At 47.3% G+C, this 20,534-nt stretch overlaps 1 protein-coding gene across 4 annotated transcripts in view; it reads right to left on the bottom strand.

Annotated features, from left to right (window-relative positions):
* LOC118220992 (atlastin-2-like) overlaps positions 1–18,636 on the bottom strand; it is a 30,315-nt gene extending 11,679 nt beyond the window's left edge. For 3 of the 4 annotated variants that reach the window (XM_035405525.1, XM_035405526.1, XM_035405524.1), the window contains exons 1-2: positions 18,504–18,636; positions 5,655–5,944 (exon numbers count right to left, since the gene is read on the bottom strand). In XM_035405525.1, coding sequence (XP_035261416.1) covers positions 5,655–5,944; positions 18,504–18,576 — 363 coding nt within the window. In that variant the 5' untranslated portion in view covers positions 18,577–18,636. Of the gene's footprint in view, positions 1–5,654; positions 5,945–17,772; positions 17,792–18,503 lie in introns of those variants that run through there. The other variant, XM_035405527.1, reaches the window with a different exon arrangement.
* Between the last annotated feature and the right edge of the window lie 1,898 nt (positions 18,637–20,534).

Below are 20,534 nucleotides of genomic sequence, written 5' to 3' on the forward strand. Positions count from 1 at the left end.
TATAAAAACAAAATGGCAATTTATATGCAAATTCACACAGGAACCTTGGGAAAGGTAATCACGAATAACCAGAGACGCCGGTAGTGTTTACAGAAAGGAGCTGGTCAGGACCAGGTAGAAACGGCCGCGAGGAGAGATTCGGCACACATTTTAGGTCCCGATTCCAGAGGTGTGCCAAACGGGAGAGGGGCTCGCGAATTCTGTCTGACGCGTCCGAAACGCATGCGTGTGAAGACCAGGTCACACAGATTATAACCAGGGGCCAAAAACTGAATTTTACACGCATCCGTGGGCCGTGACTGACAGGTCCCAAATTTTCAGGGAACTCAGGAGACGCCTTCTACTCACGCAGAATCAGGAGCAGGAAGGAAACCGGCGGAAACAAATGAAAAATAAGGAGAGTACTTCTTTCCTTGCATCATGAAAGCATTCATACTTTTCCCACCTCACGTTCAAAGTATTTTGGAAGGAAAAAAAAACAAAAAACAAACGCAAAACCTACTGTGTTCAACCACTTGGCTCGGGGTGGTTGCAATAGCAGCTGTGTGAAATGTTTTCCCGGTTTCGTATTTGGGTGAAAACATTGTTTTAGCTGACGGTGAAAGTGTATGTTTTTCTCTGTACAGTATTGTTTTTTGGGCAGCAGCAGAATCCCTTGCATTCTTAATTTCAGATTTCCGCTAAAGAACGGATTGTAAATTCTAGTGGGCAGCAGAATGCAGTTTCACTTGGATGAATGTGCGCACGCAATGGTAATGAGGCATTGTGGGATAGCCCTTTTGAAAACGTTACCACGTTTAGGCGTTTGGGGACTTTTCGGGGAAAACGCTGCACAGTTGGTCTCTACATCCTGAAAAGCTAACCACAAATATCCATGTCTGCATTTTAAAATGCTATGTATGCACTGCACACAAACGCACTGCTGCTCAGAGATTGGAATGTTAAGCCTCTTCTGCGACAAGGGCAGTCGGACGATTGGTTATGCCCAGGTCACATGTAGTGTCAGCAGTGGGATGATTGGTTATGCCCAGGTCGCCTGTGGTGTCAGCAGCCTGATGATTGGTTACACCCAGGTCACGTGGTGTCAGCAGTCGCATGATTGGTTAAAGCCAGATCATCTTTGAAAGGGGCCAGGGGACACAATCAGCTCGAGCCAAAAGCTTGAATGAGTTTGTGCCTTCAGTCAGCTACGCAGTTTGCTTGCTCATCTACCACTGGGCCATAGAAGTGTCAACATCGCCAAGTCCCTCCCATATGACCACTCTTCAGTGCCAACACCATACACCTAGTGAAAGGCTCCAGTTAACTTGTGTATTTGGATAACAAGCTACCTGCCATAACCCCACCCCTTGACAATGACCACACCCCCTTTACCCTGACCTGGCCAATGAGGGCGTAGGAGGCGTCTGAAGGCCCAATCACACAGGTTTGAGGTACAGAGAAGGCGTGACTGAAGCTCCGCTCAGGGCTGGAAGTACCGCTCTAGCATTAGCAGAGCTTAGGTAAGGCCATTCATCACAGGACTCGCCTACAGCTCAACAGGGAACAGCTGGGCCTCAGACAGGGCGTGGCCTAGCACAGGGGGATTGTGATGTCACTGGGGGTGGGCGGAGTTCAAGAACCCTTGAGGTAGAGCAGCATCCACTATGGCAGTGTTTCTCAACCCTGGTCCTGGGAACCTACTGTGTGTGCTGGTTTTTGTTCCAGCCATAATAACAAGCTCTGTATTGTAATGAACTGCTAATTGTTCTCAATTAGACAGTTCTACAGTCAATTAAAGGGCAATTTACTCTGTTCAAGCCACATTTTGCCAGAAAGAGCTACACAAATGTCCCATATTCACATCCCTGGAATGGAAGGTCAGTCAGTTAGAAAAAACGAAATGAATAACAGTTCTATGTTGTATGCAGTATACGGCAATTGATTCCAGTTCAAAGTGTTTCCATTTTAACCGATTCAATTACGAACTGACAGGTGGAATCAGCTGGGTCCTGTTCGGTGAGAATGGAAATCTGAAACCATCCGTGTGACATGGAGGGAGTTTACCAACAGCAAGTGACAACAAGCCAAACCTGCGTCGCGTTAAAACAAGTTTAACCACCCGAGAAAGGCGGAACAAGATTTCCCACAGCGTGTATTGATCAAGAGACTGGCACTGACAAAAATCAATCAGGATCGAGGTTGAGAAACACTGCACTATGGCATTATAAGAATAGGTCGTCTTACTGGACAAGAACACAGAACTAAGTTAAAGGTGCACGCGCTGATTTCGGTAATGAAAGTGAAAGTGTCTGCCTGACGCAAATCGAGGCGTTTCACAACACCGCTCCGGCCACTGAGAAGCACGCAGGGCCATTCACATTCACTTTCAAAATGACAGCTCTGCATCTTCCAACAAAAGGTGAACAGTAGCAGTTATGGGCACAAGGGGGGGAGGGGGGAGGGGGGACCCACCAGGATGAAACTAATTACACGTAGAAGCCGCGCGGGCTGCTCAATCGCTCCGTGGATTCGTAACGATCGCTTCGACCGCGGTACAGACCTGAACATCCAATCAGACCCCCGGCTCCGGCCCGCGACCGAGGAGACGCAGAAACACCCCCTGCAGTCGGAACGCACCGACCTCACACAGGAAAACACAACCGCTTCTACTGAAGCTCACAGCACACAGTTAGACCACACCGGCATCCTCCGATATCCATTCACCCACAGCCCGCGTCTGTTCCTCACGCCCCAGTCAACTCGCGCGTTACATGGATGTTGCAGAAACGCATTTTTTTTTTTTTTTAAATGTCTCTCGTCTTTTGCAGCACGGTGGTAGTTTAGATGAAAGAATCTGCAATCTGCGGCCAATTTGGGAACTGAATCTTACTTCCCACACCAGCAACAACAGTGGACCATTCCTAAGCATGTGCTTTTCACACACATTTGTATTAGATATTAGAGAAATTAGCAGCACCGTCGCCTCACAGCGAGAAGGTCCCAGGTTCGAGTCACAGCCGTGGGCCTTTCTGTGTGGAGTTTGCATGTTCTCCCTGTGGCACCAGGCACATGCAGGTTAAATAATGTATGGATGGATATGAGTAGATTACTTCCCATTTGCTTTTAGGGCATCATTTATTCATGTGTGTTTTTTTTTTTTTAAACATACAAGAAAAACTTGTATTTTCCACATAGATGGCTAATTTGAGGCGGTTTCTATGCAAAATTCAATGTTGTGCACGACGGCCACATTCTTAAAACCATCAGCAGGAAAATGTCCATATCAGCGTTCAGCAACGGATTTAGCAGCCACTGCGAGCGAGATTGATTAAGTGAGGGTGTCTGAACAGACAGCTGTCGAATTTAACCCTGTGAGAGACAACCACAGTCTGCTTCGGGAAGGAGCCAGCCCTGAATTCTTTCAGGGAACGTCCACATACATCACGATATTTAAAAAAACGAGGAATTTACCAAGCAAATAACGTGACGGTTAAGTAAATATTTACAACCTGCTCTACTGTACAGCCAGTGCCCTGATGAACTGTCTTTATGAGGCTTTAGTATGCAGCACATTAATAGTAGACTAAGACTGTTGCTACGTACTTTCAGCATGTTAGCATGTTTTTAGCATGTTAGCATGTACTTAGAATGTTAGCATGACTTTAGCATGTTTTGGAGGCGTTTCACTGACAGGGAAGGTCACAGCTGCAGCTCCAGGCTCACGGACTTTTCCGGAACCCGAGCCCCCCCGGCTCAAACAAAAACGTCCGCCGTCAGGCCTTCTCGCCTCAACACCCACGCGTCACGGCGAAGCGTCAGGGCGCCGAAAAAAGCAGCAGGGCGCCCGGCGTCACCGTCCAAAAAAAAGTAAATCTGGGCTCATTTCACAGCATTAGCGCCAGAGCGAAAATAGCGCTTCCCGAGCCACTTGACCTATAACGAGAAACGGCCGCTCGTAAAGCGTGCCGAGCCACCGCGAGCCCCCCGCTCATCGGTCCCGTCTTTTTAAACGGAGAGCAGCTTTTAAAAAACAGGAACCCCGCGAGACGGTGGTCCCACTGTCACTTCCCCTCAGGACACGCAAGACGCCACATTATCAACATCAAAATGTTATGACTAACTTCACAAAGGTGTTATGAAAAACAGAAACAAATTCACAAACTACAAGACCAGTTCTGGGAAGGAAAACAGCTTATTCCCTCCATTTTGGACAGCACACACCTGCAGTATTTGACCCAGGTAGTTTTCCAAGCAGAACACATTGTGTACATTGATACACAGTCATTTTGTGGCACATACTGCCCAAGGCCTACTCCATATGTATTCAGAGGATGTGGTGGCCTGTCTCTGTACTCCACTAAAAAAACCCACACGCCGTGACTTTGCACAAAAATGGGACGCGTGTCTCAGCCACAGACGGAAAGGTGTTTATCTTCAGGCGGAACGCTGGCGGAGCCGGCCTTTGGACACACCGCCCCCCCCCTGCTGGCCCAGAGGCCTCGTCGCGCTTTCAAAATGCGTATCGCCCGGCATGAAAGCCATCTGCCGCAGGAGCACAGACACGCGATCACGCCGTCCCGCCCCGCCCGCCGACCCACCGGGCCGACCCGCCCCGAACCCGCGCCGCGAACGCGCCGACGCGCAGCACAGGCCCGTCACTGCCACCCAGACAGAGGCACCTGCGTTTTTTGGGGGAATTGGGTGGAAATCAATCATCCAAACGAGCCCTGTAGGACATACGAGCCAGAATGGAAAACGTAAACAAAATAAATAAGTACATACATTTTTTTTAAAAACCTCAAACGAAAAAGGGGCTTTTCTGCAAATGTAGACTATCCAAGAACCCGGTCATTTTGTACATCAACAAAAGGCTTCATGCCGATGCAATGGAGACCATGGAACATTCCAGAACCTAAACCAGATTGGCAGTGTGCGAACAAAGGCAGACTCAGTGTTTGTTGTCAGTCAATTTCATTTTCTGCCAGTTTGCTGGACATGACTCATATCACAGGTCCACACACCCAATACACGTCAACATGCAACAGGCACAGACCTGATCATCACATTCATTTCCACAGCTATGTGACGCTGGAAAGTCAGGTATGAGCACAGCCTGTATGGTTTCACTTACATAACAAAAACTCTCTTAACTGAAACTCTGCTTGGAATTTCTCTTAAAATTGATGTGGAATGGCTTGACCTTGTTCTCCCAGTCTGTGCAAGTTTCCTCTGGGTACTCCAGTTTTCTCCCACAGTCCAAAGACATGTCTAATGTGGACGATTCTCAAGACATTCTCTAGCGGATCACAAATCCTTGATGATTTCAGAGAACACATCTTGCCTTTTTTAAAACCACTGTACAACAGCAATTGAACATTACAACTGATTGACAATCGATGATTATGAAGCATATGAGCCTCATGTTGCCAGGTTTCTCTCTTACAGCGCGTGTTTACGTTTCCTTTTAATGTTTCATTATTTTCCGCAAGCGTTGCTCTTGCACAGTCCATAAGCGGTCTTAAAGCCACTGATTAAATCTTAATATTCACCATGATCCACAGAAGAGGAAGCGTTTCCATGGTGATATGGGCATCGATGAACCAGACCAATGAGAAGACTAGCCCAATCTGTGACATGAAAATTGAAGTGATAAAGGCTGCAAGGTCCCTCACCTTGTTGTACATGTAGCGCAGCATGAAGTCCAGCAGGAAGGACTTGCCCTTGCGGAAGGCCCCGGCGACGGACACCACCACCACGTTGAGGTCGCGCACGTGCTCCTGCATGAGGATCTGCTCCAGCGCGTGCTCGTCCAGCTCGAAGTTGTGGTCGTCCTCGTCCGCCAGCACGATCTGGATGGGCCGGGCCGCCACGTCCCACGGCTCGTCCTCCACCTCCACGCCACCGGGGGGCGCCGTCTCTGAGTCGGGCATGGGCAGCTCTTCCACTCCACCTCCACTCCAATCTGTGTAGGGATGGAGAAGTGTGATTATCTTTCCCCCAAATTTTAGATATTACATTTTAAAAAATACATTTTTTTTTTTTTTTTTTACAGATTGTAGCATCCAATACAGCAATTATGGTAGTTATAAATGTGCTAAAGTTGTACCATAATTGTTTCACTAATTTTAACAACGCAAGTTTGGCTTGTTGCCATTTGTCCTATTCTTGAACTCGTCCAGTGTGAGCACCACTTTCATTTTCCACGAACGGTTTAGTATCCATGAGCAGGTGTCCCACTGAAAATGTATTTAATTAAAAATGCGACCCCTCTTAGAGAATCGCTTGCCAAGCGTTAGTTGATCTGACTGATTAAAAATCCCGGGATGTGAATAAGGAACCTTCATTTTCATGGTCTGACCGGCTATTTCTTCATTTTTCGCATTTACGTACGACTAAGTCCTCTCACACAGGTTAAGACATATAGGGTCCTCCTAATATAGAGTCATTAGGAGGTGTAAATGCATTCCTGGGAAATCACCAGTACTGGTCCGCATTCTGGGAAATCTCTATAAAGCAGAAGCGTTCCGTTTCCAAGACAGCAGTGGAAACACAGCTTGTTGCAAAACCACGGCGCGAAAAGACGCATCTCATTGACATCTGTCCTTTACGCGCGCCTTCAAAAACACTGAAGCCCAGCGCGGGTTGCTAACCGAGAGGGCAGCTGACTCCAACTCTGGAAAAAAAGGCATTTAAACGTCCAAGGAGAGAGGGGGGAGCAAATACATTCATCTCACCTGACAATGGAATTACATCATGATTATCAACATTAAGACAAATGGAGAACGTCAGCCCAACAGGAAACGCAGTCTTACAAGGTCAAACCAGCACCAGGGAAGACTATATTAATTACCCACTTACCACAATGCCCATCAACTGAGCGAGGCAAATAATAATAAACAATCTGCACGCGCCTCTCTCTGTAGAGCTCAGTAAAGGCACTCTGCACACTGGTAACGACCGCTAGCAACGCCAAAGCTAACCTCAGAAGGGCCTCCCTCAAACCACCAATCGTCTGGGTTCAATTAGGGCTCGTGGGGAGATCCAGACCTGTCAATCACACAGAGTCCTAGCGCGCAGACGCTCCCGTGTGATTCGTTTCCACGTTGGAAAGGCGGGAGAAAGCGCGCTACATTCCCCTAACGGATTAAGGTGCACACAACACCATTAAGGTCAGCGGCTTTCCTTATCTTAAACGTGTCCCACAGGTCAGGCTGAATCTCGCAGTGCTACAGGGAAAATCAATTCTATTCCGGGAAAAACATGATGCATCCGAGACGAAAGCGAATGAACAGGTTTTGTCAGTCAACTTTCGGATACAACCGACACTGGCGGAGCTACAAATGTTTAGCATGTCTAACCAAAACCCTTCGCCTTGCTTTCTCTCTCTCACGCAACACTCCCGGGTGACTAAGGTTCAGTGGCAGGGGAGGGAAATGCGGGCACAAGATTTCTCAATTTCTCAATTCTGCTCGCCAACTTGCGTTATGACTGATACGGCAACGAAAGCGATCCAGGCCAAACCGTTATCAAGGCCAATCTTTAACCCAATATTCAACTAAAGCGGGGATTGAATATCATGGTACAAATTAATGTTTTGCCAAATCACAAGAACATTGAGTTGAGTGATTTAGGTGGATTTTTAACTGCAGGCAGGCATTTTGTCAGACTACTCAGTTTTATTTCAAAGCCAAAACTAAATCAGAATCACTCTGATGTCTCCACTGGTTGGCTAGAAACCATCTTTCAGCAGTAATGAAAATCAGCACACTTTAAACCAATCAGCTGGGTCTTAACTGCCATGTGGTGGGATTTCCATCGACAAGGCCAACCCTCCACAAATGACGTCAAATTGCCAAGTGTTCCCATTGGCTGCCAGGGCTGCCTGTCAATCAGTGCCATCTCTCAGAATTCTAAATGGCAGTTGTCAGTGGAAACTGTTTCTGTGCAAAGCAACAATTTCTTAAACTCATAGGATTAAGAGCCATTTTTAGACAATCGTTCAAACACTTTGGGTCACAAACATCATTTAAAAAGTATGAATGGAAAAAAAAAAAAAAAACAGTAAATTACAACAGCAGTGCCCCATCGGGGGATCTGAACCGGCAACCTCTGATTTACAAGCGCAGTTCCCTTAACATGAGGCTATGCAGTCGCGCTGGTTAGCAGGCGGTGTTCTGCAAGGACACGGAGAAGGACGCAATCAGGCGGGCGGTGGAGTGAGACGAGGACAGGGCGCCGGGGCGGGTGGGGGCAGGGGGGGGCGGGCCCACCGGGACGACGGGATGCCCTTTGCCTCGGCCGGACAGTCCAAATTCCTCCATTAGCAGGCGAGCCAGAGAGGGTACGCTCGGGACTAATGAGTCGTCGTACAGAATAACACCCAGCGATGACCCTGTGGGTCCTCCCCCCCACGTCTCCCCACACGGTCCCTGTCCTTACGCCCTCCCTTCGAAGCCTCAGAAGGGAGATTCGGCTGGCAGGCCCGTCTGCGCGACCTTGACCAAATCGCCGTGGAAATAACGCAGACTCCCTCTCCGACAGGCCCCCCCCTCCCCTCCCCTACCCTCTCCACCCTCCAAGTGCCGCGATAACACCGAGATCAAAGCGACAGTCAGCTTCTATAAACGAAAAGCCACCGCGTTGCAGATTGTTTACCGCGGTCCGGACGACCCCGGCCAGCGAAGGACCGCTGCCCAGGCCGGGCGACGGGCAAGCGCGCGGGACGCTAATACCTTCTGGCACGGTGAGCAAACAACCCTGACTGGGCCTCTGATGGAAAAGCTTTAAGCAGCCCCTGCAAGTCCGCGTCTCTCCTCATACACAGACAGAGTCCTGGAGCTCTATAAATACTTAATGGGGAGATACTGGGAAATCCATTTAAGAAGTAAAATGGGCGTCGCTGTGGGCCGGCCCTCCTCCGCCGACGCCGAGCGCGCACTGCGTGTTTCCACATCAGCTCACGACACAGAGCCATGGTAAACACGGTGTCGCATCATGCGACTAAGCCAAGGCAGCAGAGCCAAAATGGAGGCGGTCCGACCGCACTTGAGGAACCTCTGACATTCCCGTTCCACATCCAGCCGGGTTTGAGGAACGTGGACACCCTTCAGTCACAACCACAGGACAAGGAGGAGGAGCAGAGGGAGTTAAAAACGCGGTTCTGGAAACCTCCAGGGGGCGCCGCAGACCCCAGCGAAGCGGCCGCTGAATTATTTAGGCCTTTCGCTCGAACCGGAGCGATATTTGGGGCGAAGCGGCAGGGAGAGGAGGGAGACGGTCACGGGGCGATTAGACGCCGCTCCCCGCTGCTCTCAAAGAGCCGGGGCTTCTCCAGTCTCCATCTTCCCCAGCTCACTGCTATCGATCCTTCGCCAAAACCTCTCCTTTTTCTCTGACACGAGCCGATCATGTAACCGATAAAGCATCAGGTCCACGGCGGTGGTCCCGCCCCCCCGCACGGCGGGGGAACGTGTCTGCAGGCGCGAGGGGCGAATGGCGGACTTAGCGGGTTTCATTCAGCGCTCACAGAACCAAAGCCTTTAAAACCCCCGCTTTAAATCGCGCCCCTCGCCTTCCCCGCACAACACACCCATCAGGCAACGCGGGGATGCGCAGCGGGGGGGGGGGGGGGGGGAGTGCATTTATCGATCGCTCGAAGACAACCCGAGGTACTTCTCCGAAATGAATTGCCGCTACTCCCTCAACTGACTATTATTTTAACTTAACTCGCCAAACGCAGGGCGAATCGTTTACAATGTCCCGTTCTTTTTTCTTTTTTTGTCATAAAATAAATCCCCCACAATAGACACGGTAACTGACTGCCCCGCATCGATGAGATTGTCCGTACAAGGCCATTTCACCAGAGCTCGCGGGTCTGCAACCAAACACTGCTCCCATTTTCCCGTTCCCTGTCGAGACGGAGTGCGAACCTCACTTCCTGATGGACCGGCAGACTGAAAGCTTCACTTCCATCCAATTCCTCTCTGTTGTGTGCGACCCAACACCCGATACCTGAGGAATCCGCACCCTACGACAAGCCAGAGAAAATAGCAGAGGCCAGGGCCTACCGTACACGTGCATGTGCGTGTGCACGTGCACGTGAGGAGGAAATAACTAAACAGGCCTCAGATGAGGCCCTCTACACCCCCCGGACAGCAGAGGGTAAAGGGGCCGTTCCTGCATAAAAAACAACAGAGATCAGGAGAACAGACAAACAGCACAAGCGAGCGAGACAGGGCCAGGGCCAGGCCTGGAGCCGAGCGGAAGCAGGAAAGCAGTTCTGGCAGGGCACAGCTCCAGGCCTCCAGGTCCAAAGAGAAAAGAGAAAAGAGAGCGTCTGCAAGTCAGAGGGGGGGTTTAACGTCTTTCCCCCCTTACCCCCCCGCCCCCAAAAGGCACACTGGACAACAGAGCCAGAAAATCTCCAATCCTGAACAAAAGGAGGAACAGAGGCCATTAAAGTTTTTTTTTTTTTTTTTTAAAGTGACCTTGTGACTTGGACCGCTAGACTGACTTCAGCGTTGAGGTCCAGCGAACCCCAAGCTGGGTTTAATCAAACAAAGCAGGAGACGACAACGGAGCAACAACTGGTCGCGCGCACGCGGCTACCAAGTAACTTCCAGACACAGAGGCACGCGAAAACTTGCCACGCTTCAAACAAAGCAGCAAAATCACTGCCCGATATCAAAACTAATCCCAGATAATTACGCAAACAACGCAGTGTGAGAGACCTGGCACTTAATAAAGGACAGATGACTAACTACAGACTTCAGGATGGCATGGGATTTGGCCTGGTATGGCATGGGCAAGGTGTGTCTGACATTTACTGTACACTCTTGCTTAATAAGACCAATTAGTTAACCTCAACACACACTGCTGAACACGGTCTTTTAGAGTACTGGGCACAAGCGACAGATTCATAAGGACATGCAAGATCAGTAATGGTTCAGGCTAATGAAGCGAGTAAAAGCCAATGGTGGCTGATACCGTGCAGGACTTAGCATTAAATGCGCTTTGTTTCTGTACGATATGCGCCATCTTGCATGGGAGGCCAGCAGCTGCACCCCCTCCCCCCACCAGCAAGTGAGTGAGTCTTAACAAGTGGTCAGCTACACCCCCCCCCCCCCCCTCCGCCAGTGAGTGAGTGAGTCTTAACAAGTGGTCAGCTGCCCCCCCCCCCGCCCCCACCAGCAAGTGAGTGAGCCTTAACAAGTGGTCAGCTACACCCCCCCCCCTCCCTCCACCAGTGAGTGAGTGAGTCTTAACAAGTGGGCAGCTGCAACTCCCCCTAACCAGCAAGTGAGCCTTAACAAGTGGGCAGCTGCACCCCCCCGCCCCCGCCCCACCTCAGCGAGTGAACCCTAACGAGCGGGCAGCTACACCCCCCCTCCCCGCCCCCGCCCCACCAGAGTGAACCCTAACGAGCGGGCAACCGAAAAACAACCTTGAGACGAATCCAAAAACAGGACGACAAAGAAGCGCTGCCAGCAAACAGCCCCGCCGAGCGCGCCGGCGGGTTTCAGCGGGTTTCACCGCAGCGGCGGGGCGGGGCCAGAACACACGAGCAGAATCCACACAGACACACTCAGCCCAGGCTGGCGGTCACTCACACTCACACTCTCTCACACACACACACACTCTCACACTCACACACACACACACAGACCGTTTATCTCTGAAGATGCAACAGTGTTTTCACCAACTCACGTGACATTAAAAACAGGAACATACCAAATCACGGGGGGGCGGGGGGGGGGCAATCATTCAATGGAACTCCCCTTTCATTTCCCTGGTTGGGTAAAGCCAGGGGTCACGTTCAAGTCAGCGGAAGACCTTCCAAAACCAATCCTGCTGGAAACAATGTTTACTCTGGACATCCTGTTTCCAGGCCTGCATAACCCTAGAGAGCTGAGGTGCATTCGGAGAACACCCCTACTGGAATGGAATGCACTTTAATGCATTGTAAACACAGACACTTAGGAAATAGAAATGCATTTCACGGCGATGTACGTTTTTTGACCTTTCTCTGGTCGTGTTCGCTGATCTCACAGACCTTGGCGTTCCTGTGCGAGAGAAAACCGCTGTCTGTTTAGCACCACATAGAGGAGAATCAGGAGAGGTGGATTGCTCAGCCTCTTCCCAAAAGCAGCAGGTCGTTAATGTGGCACGGGACGTAGGCGGGGGGTGGGACAGGTGATTCAGTGGTTATGGTCTGGGAGGGGGGTTGTAAAACAGTACCAGGAAGGTTCATGTGGGGACGGTCCCCATCTCCTGGCTGCATCACAGTCTTATATTAACACACTCATTTAGCAGACACTCTTCTTCAGCACAGCTAGCTTGCATAGCTCACATTTTTTATAAATTGCACACAGGCCCCTTACACAATTAGATATTCACGGAAGCAGTTCTGAACACATTCCTCTGCTCAAGGGTATCACGGCAGTGACCGCCACCCACCCTCCACCCCATGTCACCCCACCTAGGAATTGAACTCGAAACCTCTTTAAAAGTTACAAGCCCAGTTCCTGAAGCATTACACTACACTGACAGCCCGTTTTGCCACAAGTGGAATGAAAGAAATGTCCGTCTCATTCAGTAAGCAGACGCTCTTCTCCAGCGACTTCAGCGGCTATACAAGCCACTGTGATACAGACCTGGTTAGCAACACACTGAAACCAGAGTTATTGGCTTACAGGCGCAACATCACCAAACGGCTAATGTGTGTTAACTAGGGATGGTGATTTTCAGTTAGTTCACAGATCAAGGGATCGCATAACGTGCGATTCCTAGCACGATGAAGAATCTATTTTAGAACACATCTAAGCCCCGGGCAGGACCACTGGCTGCATAGAAAATGCATGAACGCAAAACAATGCACATCAGTACCCAAGTTTTTCCATCATAATAAAGTCTTCAAGCTTAGTTTATTGTGTCAATAATCACAGCGTAAGATACGACGCAAAGATCTTTATGTTCAACTCGCAAATGCTGACCACCCACAAAACCAATACACAACTGCTTGGCTGAATACTCAATTCTGATTGGCTGGGACATGTGTATTATTATTATTATTATGGAGTAATTTCATCATTAGGTAACCCGGTTGAGGTAGTCTACTAGAAAGAGCCGTTCCTTGGTATGTGGCAGCCTTGAGGGCATGGGATATTTGCTACAATACCCAAGTAGGCCAATGTTTCCGTTGCAATGGAACTGCATATTTTGAAACGCATGTTTTCATTACAATTGATGGAGACCGTAAATTCGCCTTTGCCGGTAATTTCCCTCAGCATAGCATTCAAACTGCATAATGCTCAGCTGCTCAAACACTATACTGCTTATACAATCAAAACATGCGTCTCAAAATATCTGTTTCAAAATATGTATTTGCTTTATTCTGTTCAAATTAGATGAAGAACTATACTCTATTGTTTCTTCTTTTACATAGGCTGCTGTATGATAAATTAATAATGGAGAAAAGTTCCAACACATAGCTGTACATGCATAGCCTTTATGAGAAAATAAAATCAATCCATTACCCGTACCGATCTCTAGCCTTAACTATGCCAACTGATAACCATTGAACTCATGATCGTGAATACAAGATGACGTCGTCACAAATACCATAGCAGTCACTGAACCGTAAGACATTACGAGCATCTCCCACGTTAGGAATTATATGAGAATTTAAGAGAGGAATTTACAGAGACGACAGATGGCTGCTCATAGTACTGATCTCTACGTCTTCAGAAAACCGCACACCAGACTCAGGACACGACTCCGGTTGCAGAACAGCAAGGCCGTGCGTTTGGAACGCTCTGAAGGGGAGCGCTGCTACCCCCCTCCCATTGGCTGTATAACCTGCAAGCCAGGCTCATCTACGGAAGGCTCCCGCTGTGGAGCCAGACCCACGCCCCACTAGCCTGCAGCCACAGCAGTGTAATAAAGAGGATGAGAAAGCCACATCACACAATAACGTTGTGTCCACAGTCAGGTCGGCTTTCTCTGGCCTTTCAGCCGCAAGGACACAACACAGCTCCCCTCCATGAAACACCCAACCCCCCCAAAACCCCACATCTCCACTGAAAAAGGCCCAAGGTGTACTACCTGGGCTCTTCAACTTATACTGCCTGTACATTTTTTTTTTTTTTTGAAATAGTACAGGGAAGCCAAACATTTCCCACATACCAGTGTGAAAACACGGTATGAATAAAACTTCAGTACGTGAGCGTAAACAAAGCAGAGGCCTTCTGAAAACAGGCACAGTCATGACTTTCTATTCGGTCAGCAGTGGGAGGTGTGCTGACCGTAACCCTGCAGATCGCAGTTACTGGACACGATCGTGTTATGATGCATCTTGATAGCTCTCTTTGCTCTTCCCCTCAACAATCAAAGGACCAGGAGCTCATCGCTGTTGGGCCGCACTCGGTCCCCCAGGTCTCCAGGTTGAACAGCACCACTTTAAATATTCAGCCTATGAGGCGACTTCTTCACTGCAGTTGAAGAGAACCTAGCTTCCCCATTGGTTTGCCCAGACACTACCCTGAGAAGGCTGGGGCAGAGGATCACGGAAAATGTGTGTAGGAATGTTAAAGATATGAATCGGTATAAACAGGAACTTTAGCCTGTTTATCCGCCATAAAAGATAATAACAGCAGCAACACTGCGACTATCTCTGGCCACTGCAGCACTCTGGCCTTAAAAAGAAACACAGGTTATGCAATCTTATACATTAAATAAAAGATTTAAAAATATATATATAATTTTTAATTGGTATACCAATGACCAATTTAAGAACATTTTATTTTACTGCAACTAAAACCAATTGCTTTAAAAATACAGAATGTTTTTAAAAAAAAAAAAAATTGCAAATAAACACACTGGGGTCGATCTAAAAGTCATTTGGCGAGGGTGGAAAGAATTGCGAATGTTGGCAAGGATTTAAATATTGCACTTATTACTGACAAATTCACCGTGGACCCTTGTGCTAAATTTTGCGTAAGAGCAGGGGATGTCTGGAGCACATTAAACATGGCTCTCATCTGGCACTTCCTCGTGGACCGTATGCTGTCCGTTTAACAGACGGAGAGCATACGTCACTCAGATGTCACTCCCAAGCACGGACGAGAGGGGAGGCAGGTTATAAATGCCCCAGTGTGGCTCAGTAACCGGGACCAGTCCAAATGCCCCAGACCAGCAACTGGGGCACCTGTGGGGTAGCTACAGAACACCTGTGAGCTCGTATCCGTACTGCACAGCAACAGCCGAGATTCATCCAGTTCCGTAGCAAAACTGCCAACAGCCCAGCTTCAGACTCCGTAGCAAAACAGGCAACAGTCCGGCTTCATCCAACTCCATGACAAAACTGGGATAACGCACAGCCTCTCTAGAGCTTGGGCCACTTGCCGAGTGCACTGAAATGGAACAGAAGGTGCAGGCGGATAACCGCATTCTGCACTCCCACTGACCGCGAAGCCAGGAGGATGCCGCTCATTTCCCTGTGTTTTTCCACGATACAGCCTGAGACTCCAAAACTGTCCCTCATGCATGGTGCACGGTAAAAAATATGCACACTCGCCAAATTCAAAGTAAATAAAATTCCATCTTGCATTAAAAAGAGGCGACATTGAAAGTAATGAATGGCGCTGTTGCTTTTCAACAGTAAGTAATACTTCCACGCCAGACTTGCAGAGGATTACTGAAGCTGCAGTACAGCTCTCGGACATGTCTTCCAAGCCATTGCCGCACTTGGCTTCCAAGCCAGAAATCGCTCGGTTCATACGATACCAGGGGGCAGGTCGGTCAGCCGGATCCGCGAAGATCATTTACATGGACTCCTGTCCTGGTGAGATCAGAATCAGCCGGGAGATAAGACCAGCACCGCCAGGCGCGGTGACCGCGCAGGAGGGCGGCGACTGCCGACGCGCTGGCTCGGAACGCGGCCGCATTTTATTATAAACGCCCCGTGAAAATCGCCCGTCGGCGTGGAAGCCGCGAAACTCTTCAGCCCGGGCTCCAGTGAGCGCGCTCCAGCGAACGCGGCTTCCTCTGCAAACGCCCCGCTAACAAACCCGCGGGAAGCAACGCCGTCAAACACCGCCAAGGCATTACTACCTACCGCCATGTGACCTGGATTAGACTTTCCATCAACCGCTTTTCTGGGGAAGGGATGGGTAGGATATTTACACACAATAAGGTGCTACCTGACGTGGCCATGCTTTTAGTTTCATGGAGCTGAGACAAAGTTCACAAAGTCAAAACGGTCCAAAAGCAATCAGGCATCAAAGCTTGGTGGAAATTACTGCCAATGTAAATTAAAGGATTTGAAAATTTACCGCCACACACAACAGCATATGCAGACAGTGTTCATTCTGGAGGTATCCAACCAACATATCTGTCACAAGGAGCTTCATGAACGAACTGGCTTTCTACACCAAGTAACAGACGTAAAGGTCAGTGAGACCAAAAACACAAATTTCCCCCCTCTCTGCCCCAGTTTTCAGAAAAGCAGAAACACTGGTCCCCCGGCTATACTCCATCTAAGGAGCTTTTCCTTTTGCAATAACTAAAGTAATTTAACCCCATCATCCTGTTCCTCAGCTCAATTTCCCCAGTTCCAGACGAAGACTAAATTTGGTAAATTTCGTCACCAAAGGAATAGGTCGAAACACAAGCAAATGCTCTCTGTTGGGGCCTATTGCAACTTCGGGATGGTTCCCAGCCAAGCAGGTCCAATGTTCAAAGGACATGCAATGTTTGCACGACTGACAGAAATGCAAAGGTACAGGTTGAACAGCTGCCACTTGTAAACATGGAAGGCTGTTTTACCACTTTGCGCCTAATACAGGATTTATTTTTTGACTGCCAAAATGGCACAAAGTGGAGTTAAATAAATGCGATACATTCATTTTTATTTCACTTTTAAATTCAATTTCACAGATTCAGGCATTCCCGCCAGCTGAAAAAACGTGTCCCTGGGTCTTTGGCAACAAAACTTTTGACGTCACCTGTAGAACTTCCCAGGATGAGAGGAAATATGTAAATTCTAGGTAAAGAGCCTCCAAGTCATTAGTAATATGCAAACTTTGAGGTAACAGTATTCCCGCCCTAACAAGAATTCAGCACTGCAAATTGATTTAAAAAATTTAAGTGCAATTCAATCAGGAAATGTTAACAGTCTATTTAAACTTCAGTTTGAGTATAAATATGCCCCTTTTTACATTTTAACGATAACACAGCCGTGAATGCCAGATATATCCATTGAGGGAAGCAGAAGACTGTAAGCAGAGTTAGCACACAGAAACACGTTAACTAGGCTGGTAAGTGTTATTAGTTATTCAGCTACAGTAACTGGCTACAGATGTATTAGTCAAACTACCAATAAAATGATCATCAGCACTCCGTTAATAGCACTAGTTATTGAGATGCAACTAGCGATTAGTCAACGAGAGTCAACGGTTACCGCAGGGCAGGTATCATAGGTCGTCTAAATGAGCGAAGGACACCTGTCAGTGAAACAGATCACAACACAGATATGGACTAGCTACGATGGCGCCCTAACCATAATGGCTAGTCCCAACAATCGAACAGCTGGAGTTAAAAACATTTGGCTTGAAGCTACCGATGATCCATTTCTATAAACGCAGATTGCGGTAGTAGTTAGCTAGCGTTACCCAATTTCAGTTAACTATACTAACGTTCTTCAAAGTGGCTAAAATCGACGCATTAGCCACAAAGCATCTTAGCCAGCTACATAACATCTGACATAACCAACCACCCCCTTCCCCCAAATACCTTATAGCTAACGCTGACATCTAGCGAATATGCTGCTAGCTCGCTAACAAGCTAGCCAAGGTTTACCACACTGAAAATGGGGGCACGATAACGGTGGACCGTTAATTACGTTAATTACAGCTAACGTTACGCTAGCAGGAGGTTTGCAGTAAAAATGATCACGCCGTATATCAGGAGCCAGTCACCCAACCGCCTTCAATAGCCTTTGACCCTGGCAGTCTAAAAAAGTCACCCGTTAGGTTTATCTTGTTATCAGTGAATTTAACGTGCCGTCCCTACTCATTGGAAACAAAAACAGCTCAGCCAAACGAGACAAATCATTGAAACAATTGAAGCCAGCTAACTTGCCAGCTAGTGCTATCTTACATGGCTAGTGATACAGGTACAGGTAGTCTAGCTAGCTAACTAGCTAGCTAGTGTTAGCATGCATGGCTAGTGATATGCTATACAGATAGATAGCGGACCAGATAGCTAACGTTAGCAAACGAGCCAGCTAGTGTTAGCTTACATTGCCAGTGATATGCTATACAGATAGCTAGCGAACCGGATAGCTGGCTAACTAGCCAGATAGTGAACGTTAGCTGCCTATGAGTAGCGCAAATAGCAGCACATACAAGAACAGCCCGCTCTCCCGTCTTCGCATTTCGCCACTGTTTTTGCGCATACCGCATGAACATCGACGCCGTTGTCCAAAAAAACTGAAAGTGGGATAAAATACATTTATATACTACCTTCTTCAAAAACGAGGTTTTTGCAATTTTGTTGTGAATGATTCCGATTCCTCAACCCGCTCTCCTCCGCCATCTTGTTCTGTTTAAAATAATCAAATGCAGCTGACGTCCAGAGCGCTGATTCCCCGTTCGCCTTTATCAAGTTCAGACAGCACAAACTGCGTTTCCGCTGGGTCCTAAGCAAACCTAAATTCGATGCGGCCACGCTAGTGATTTGTACAGCTTCATATCGTCCACGTTTTATCGCATACATTAGAATCTGTCAGTCACATTTTTATTTCAGGACAGTTTCGACGGCGCATTAAACTGTGTTAGTCACATTTCGAATAAACAACACATGGGAACATAGTGTCTAAAAATAATTATATTTCCTTGTTATAGCACCAAACCATTGACTTAGTATTGCATTATGTAGGCCTATGCTATCACATATTTTCGAGCTTTTTAAAATCCTCTTGGAAGCCAGAAAGGGACAACTACATTACAGCCATCATAAAGACTACAATACATCACATTTTCTCTTAATATTACATTGTGTTTGTCTTCTTTTCTAGCACAAACCCTCCAGAGATACAGCATCTGTGGGGGTAATAGGCCATTTGTGAATGAAGTGCAGAAAGTAAGTTGCTGTATCTTTATTCATTATTTAGGATAAACTTTTCACTCTAACCTCATCCTTTTTTTTTTTTTTTTTTTTTGCTCGGCACAGAAAATCTCCATGATTTGTTCAGTGAAACCAGCTTAATAACAAAACAATACACAGATGTCTCACTTAAGGCAGTAAGTGGTTAAGGTACCCTCCATGAGTGAGGGCCCAGAGCAAGCTGATTTGTATAGCAGAACCACATTCCTCGTTTCTCTCAGTAGCTTAGCGTTGCAAATCCAAAGCCTGGGCAATACGTTCAAGTTGCATTGCTTTTGTAAAGGGTTTCAGTTGAACTGCTGTAGTGTCATGCAGTAATTTATAATTTGGTATTCTTTTGACTAATACATACAATATACTGTGTTTAAATTTTCCATTTGTGTTTTTCTCAGACACAGAAACTAGCATGTGCATTGTACAACATACAGAACAAAGCAAGCTTGTTTGTTTGCGGTGGACGCTAAATGGGCTGATTTTTTCATTTTTTAAAGTTGTGGTGGCGTGCAAATCCAGTTTTCATTTTGGCTTCGCCAAGGCTGAATGTTTGAAAAGGAACACAGATTACTAAGCAGCTGGTTGATGACCAGTTATGATTGAACAGCTGTGATTGTAGGAGTTGTTTTCATTCCATTTTTCAAACATGCTGTTGAATCGGCTTCAGGTGCTTGAAAAGAAAACCCTCAACAACAAAACATTTACCATAGATAGGGTTTTATTACAATCATTATTCTTAAAGTTGATATTAATAGTTTCCTGTTGGATTTTAGTATGGAAAAAAAATATTTCAATTTTTATACATACAGTACCAACACCCCCTTTTCTCATGAATCTGTATGTTTCTTCTTATTCTAATAATATATGATTGTTATGATTATGATGATGACGATTATTATCACTAGCAGTAGCAGCAGTAGTAGTAGTAGTAGTAGTAGTAATCCATTGTGAGAAATTAGCTTTGCTGATGGAAAGAGATAAGAGTAGGAGGGAGCAGAGAGAGGTTGTTGGTGTTGAATAGGTCACTTCCATTGCTTCTGTTTGAAGTCAGTGATTTGGAAAATCATTGTGGAAGATCATGGCTTCCCAAAGTCCTCCACACAGAAGTTTTGTGTTCCAACTCTAGACCTTTATCAGTCTTTATCAGTAAACCCAGGGATCACAGAAAAGGAAACAATTATGACAACAGAGCAAAAGACAATGGTCATAACTGGGTAGAGGATGTCCTCTCTTTCAACTCCATCAGTGATAATAAATGCTGACTCCACAACAACCTCTGAGGTGTTTTTGATTTGCAAAGATTAAGAAAACAAGGTGTCATGTTTTCAGTGAGAGGGAAATGAAAATGCTGTCAAACCACACAAATATAGAGATGGGAGCTGGAGGCTAAGATC

This window comes from Anguilla anguilla, chromosome 2 (assembly GCF_013347855.1).
Source record: "Anguilla anguilla isolate fAngAng1 chromosome 2, fAngAng1.pri, whole genome shotgun sequence".
Taxonomy (NCBI): Eukaryota; Metazoa; Chordata; class Actinopteri; order Anguilliformes; family Anguillidae; genus Anguilla; species Anguilla anguilla.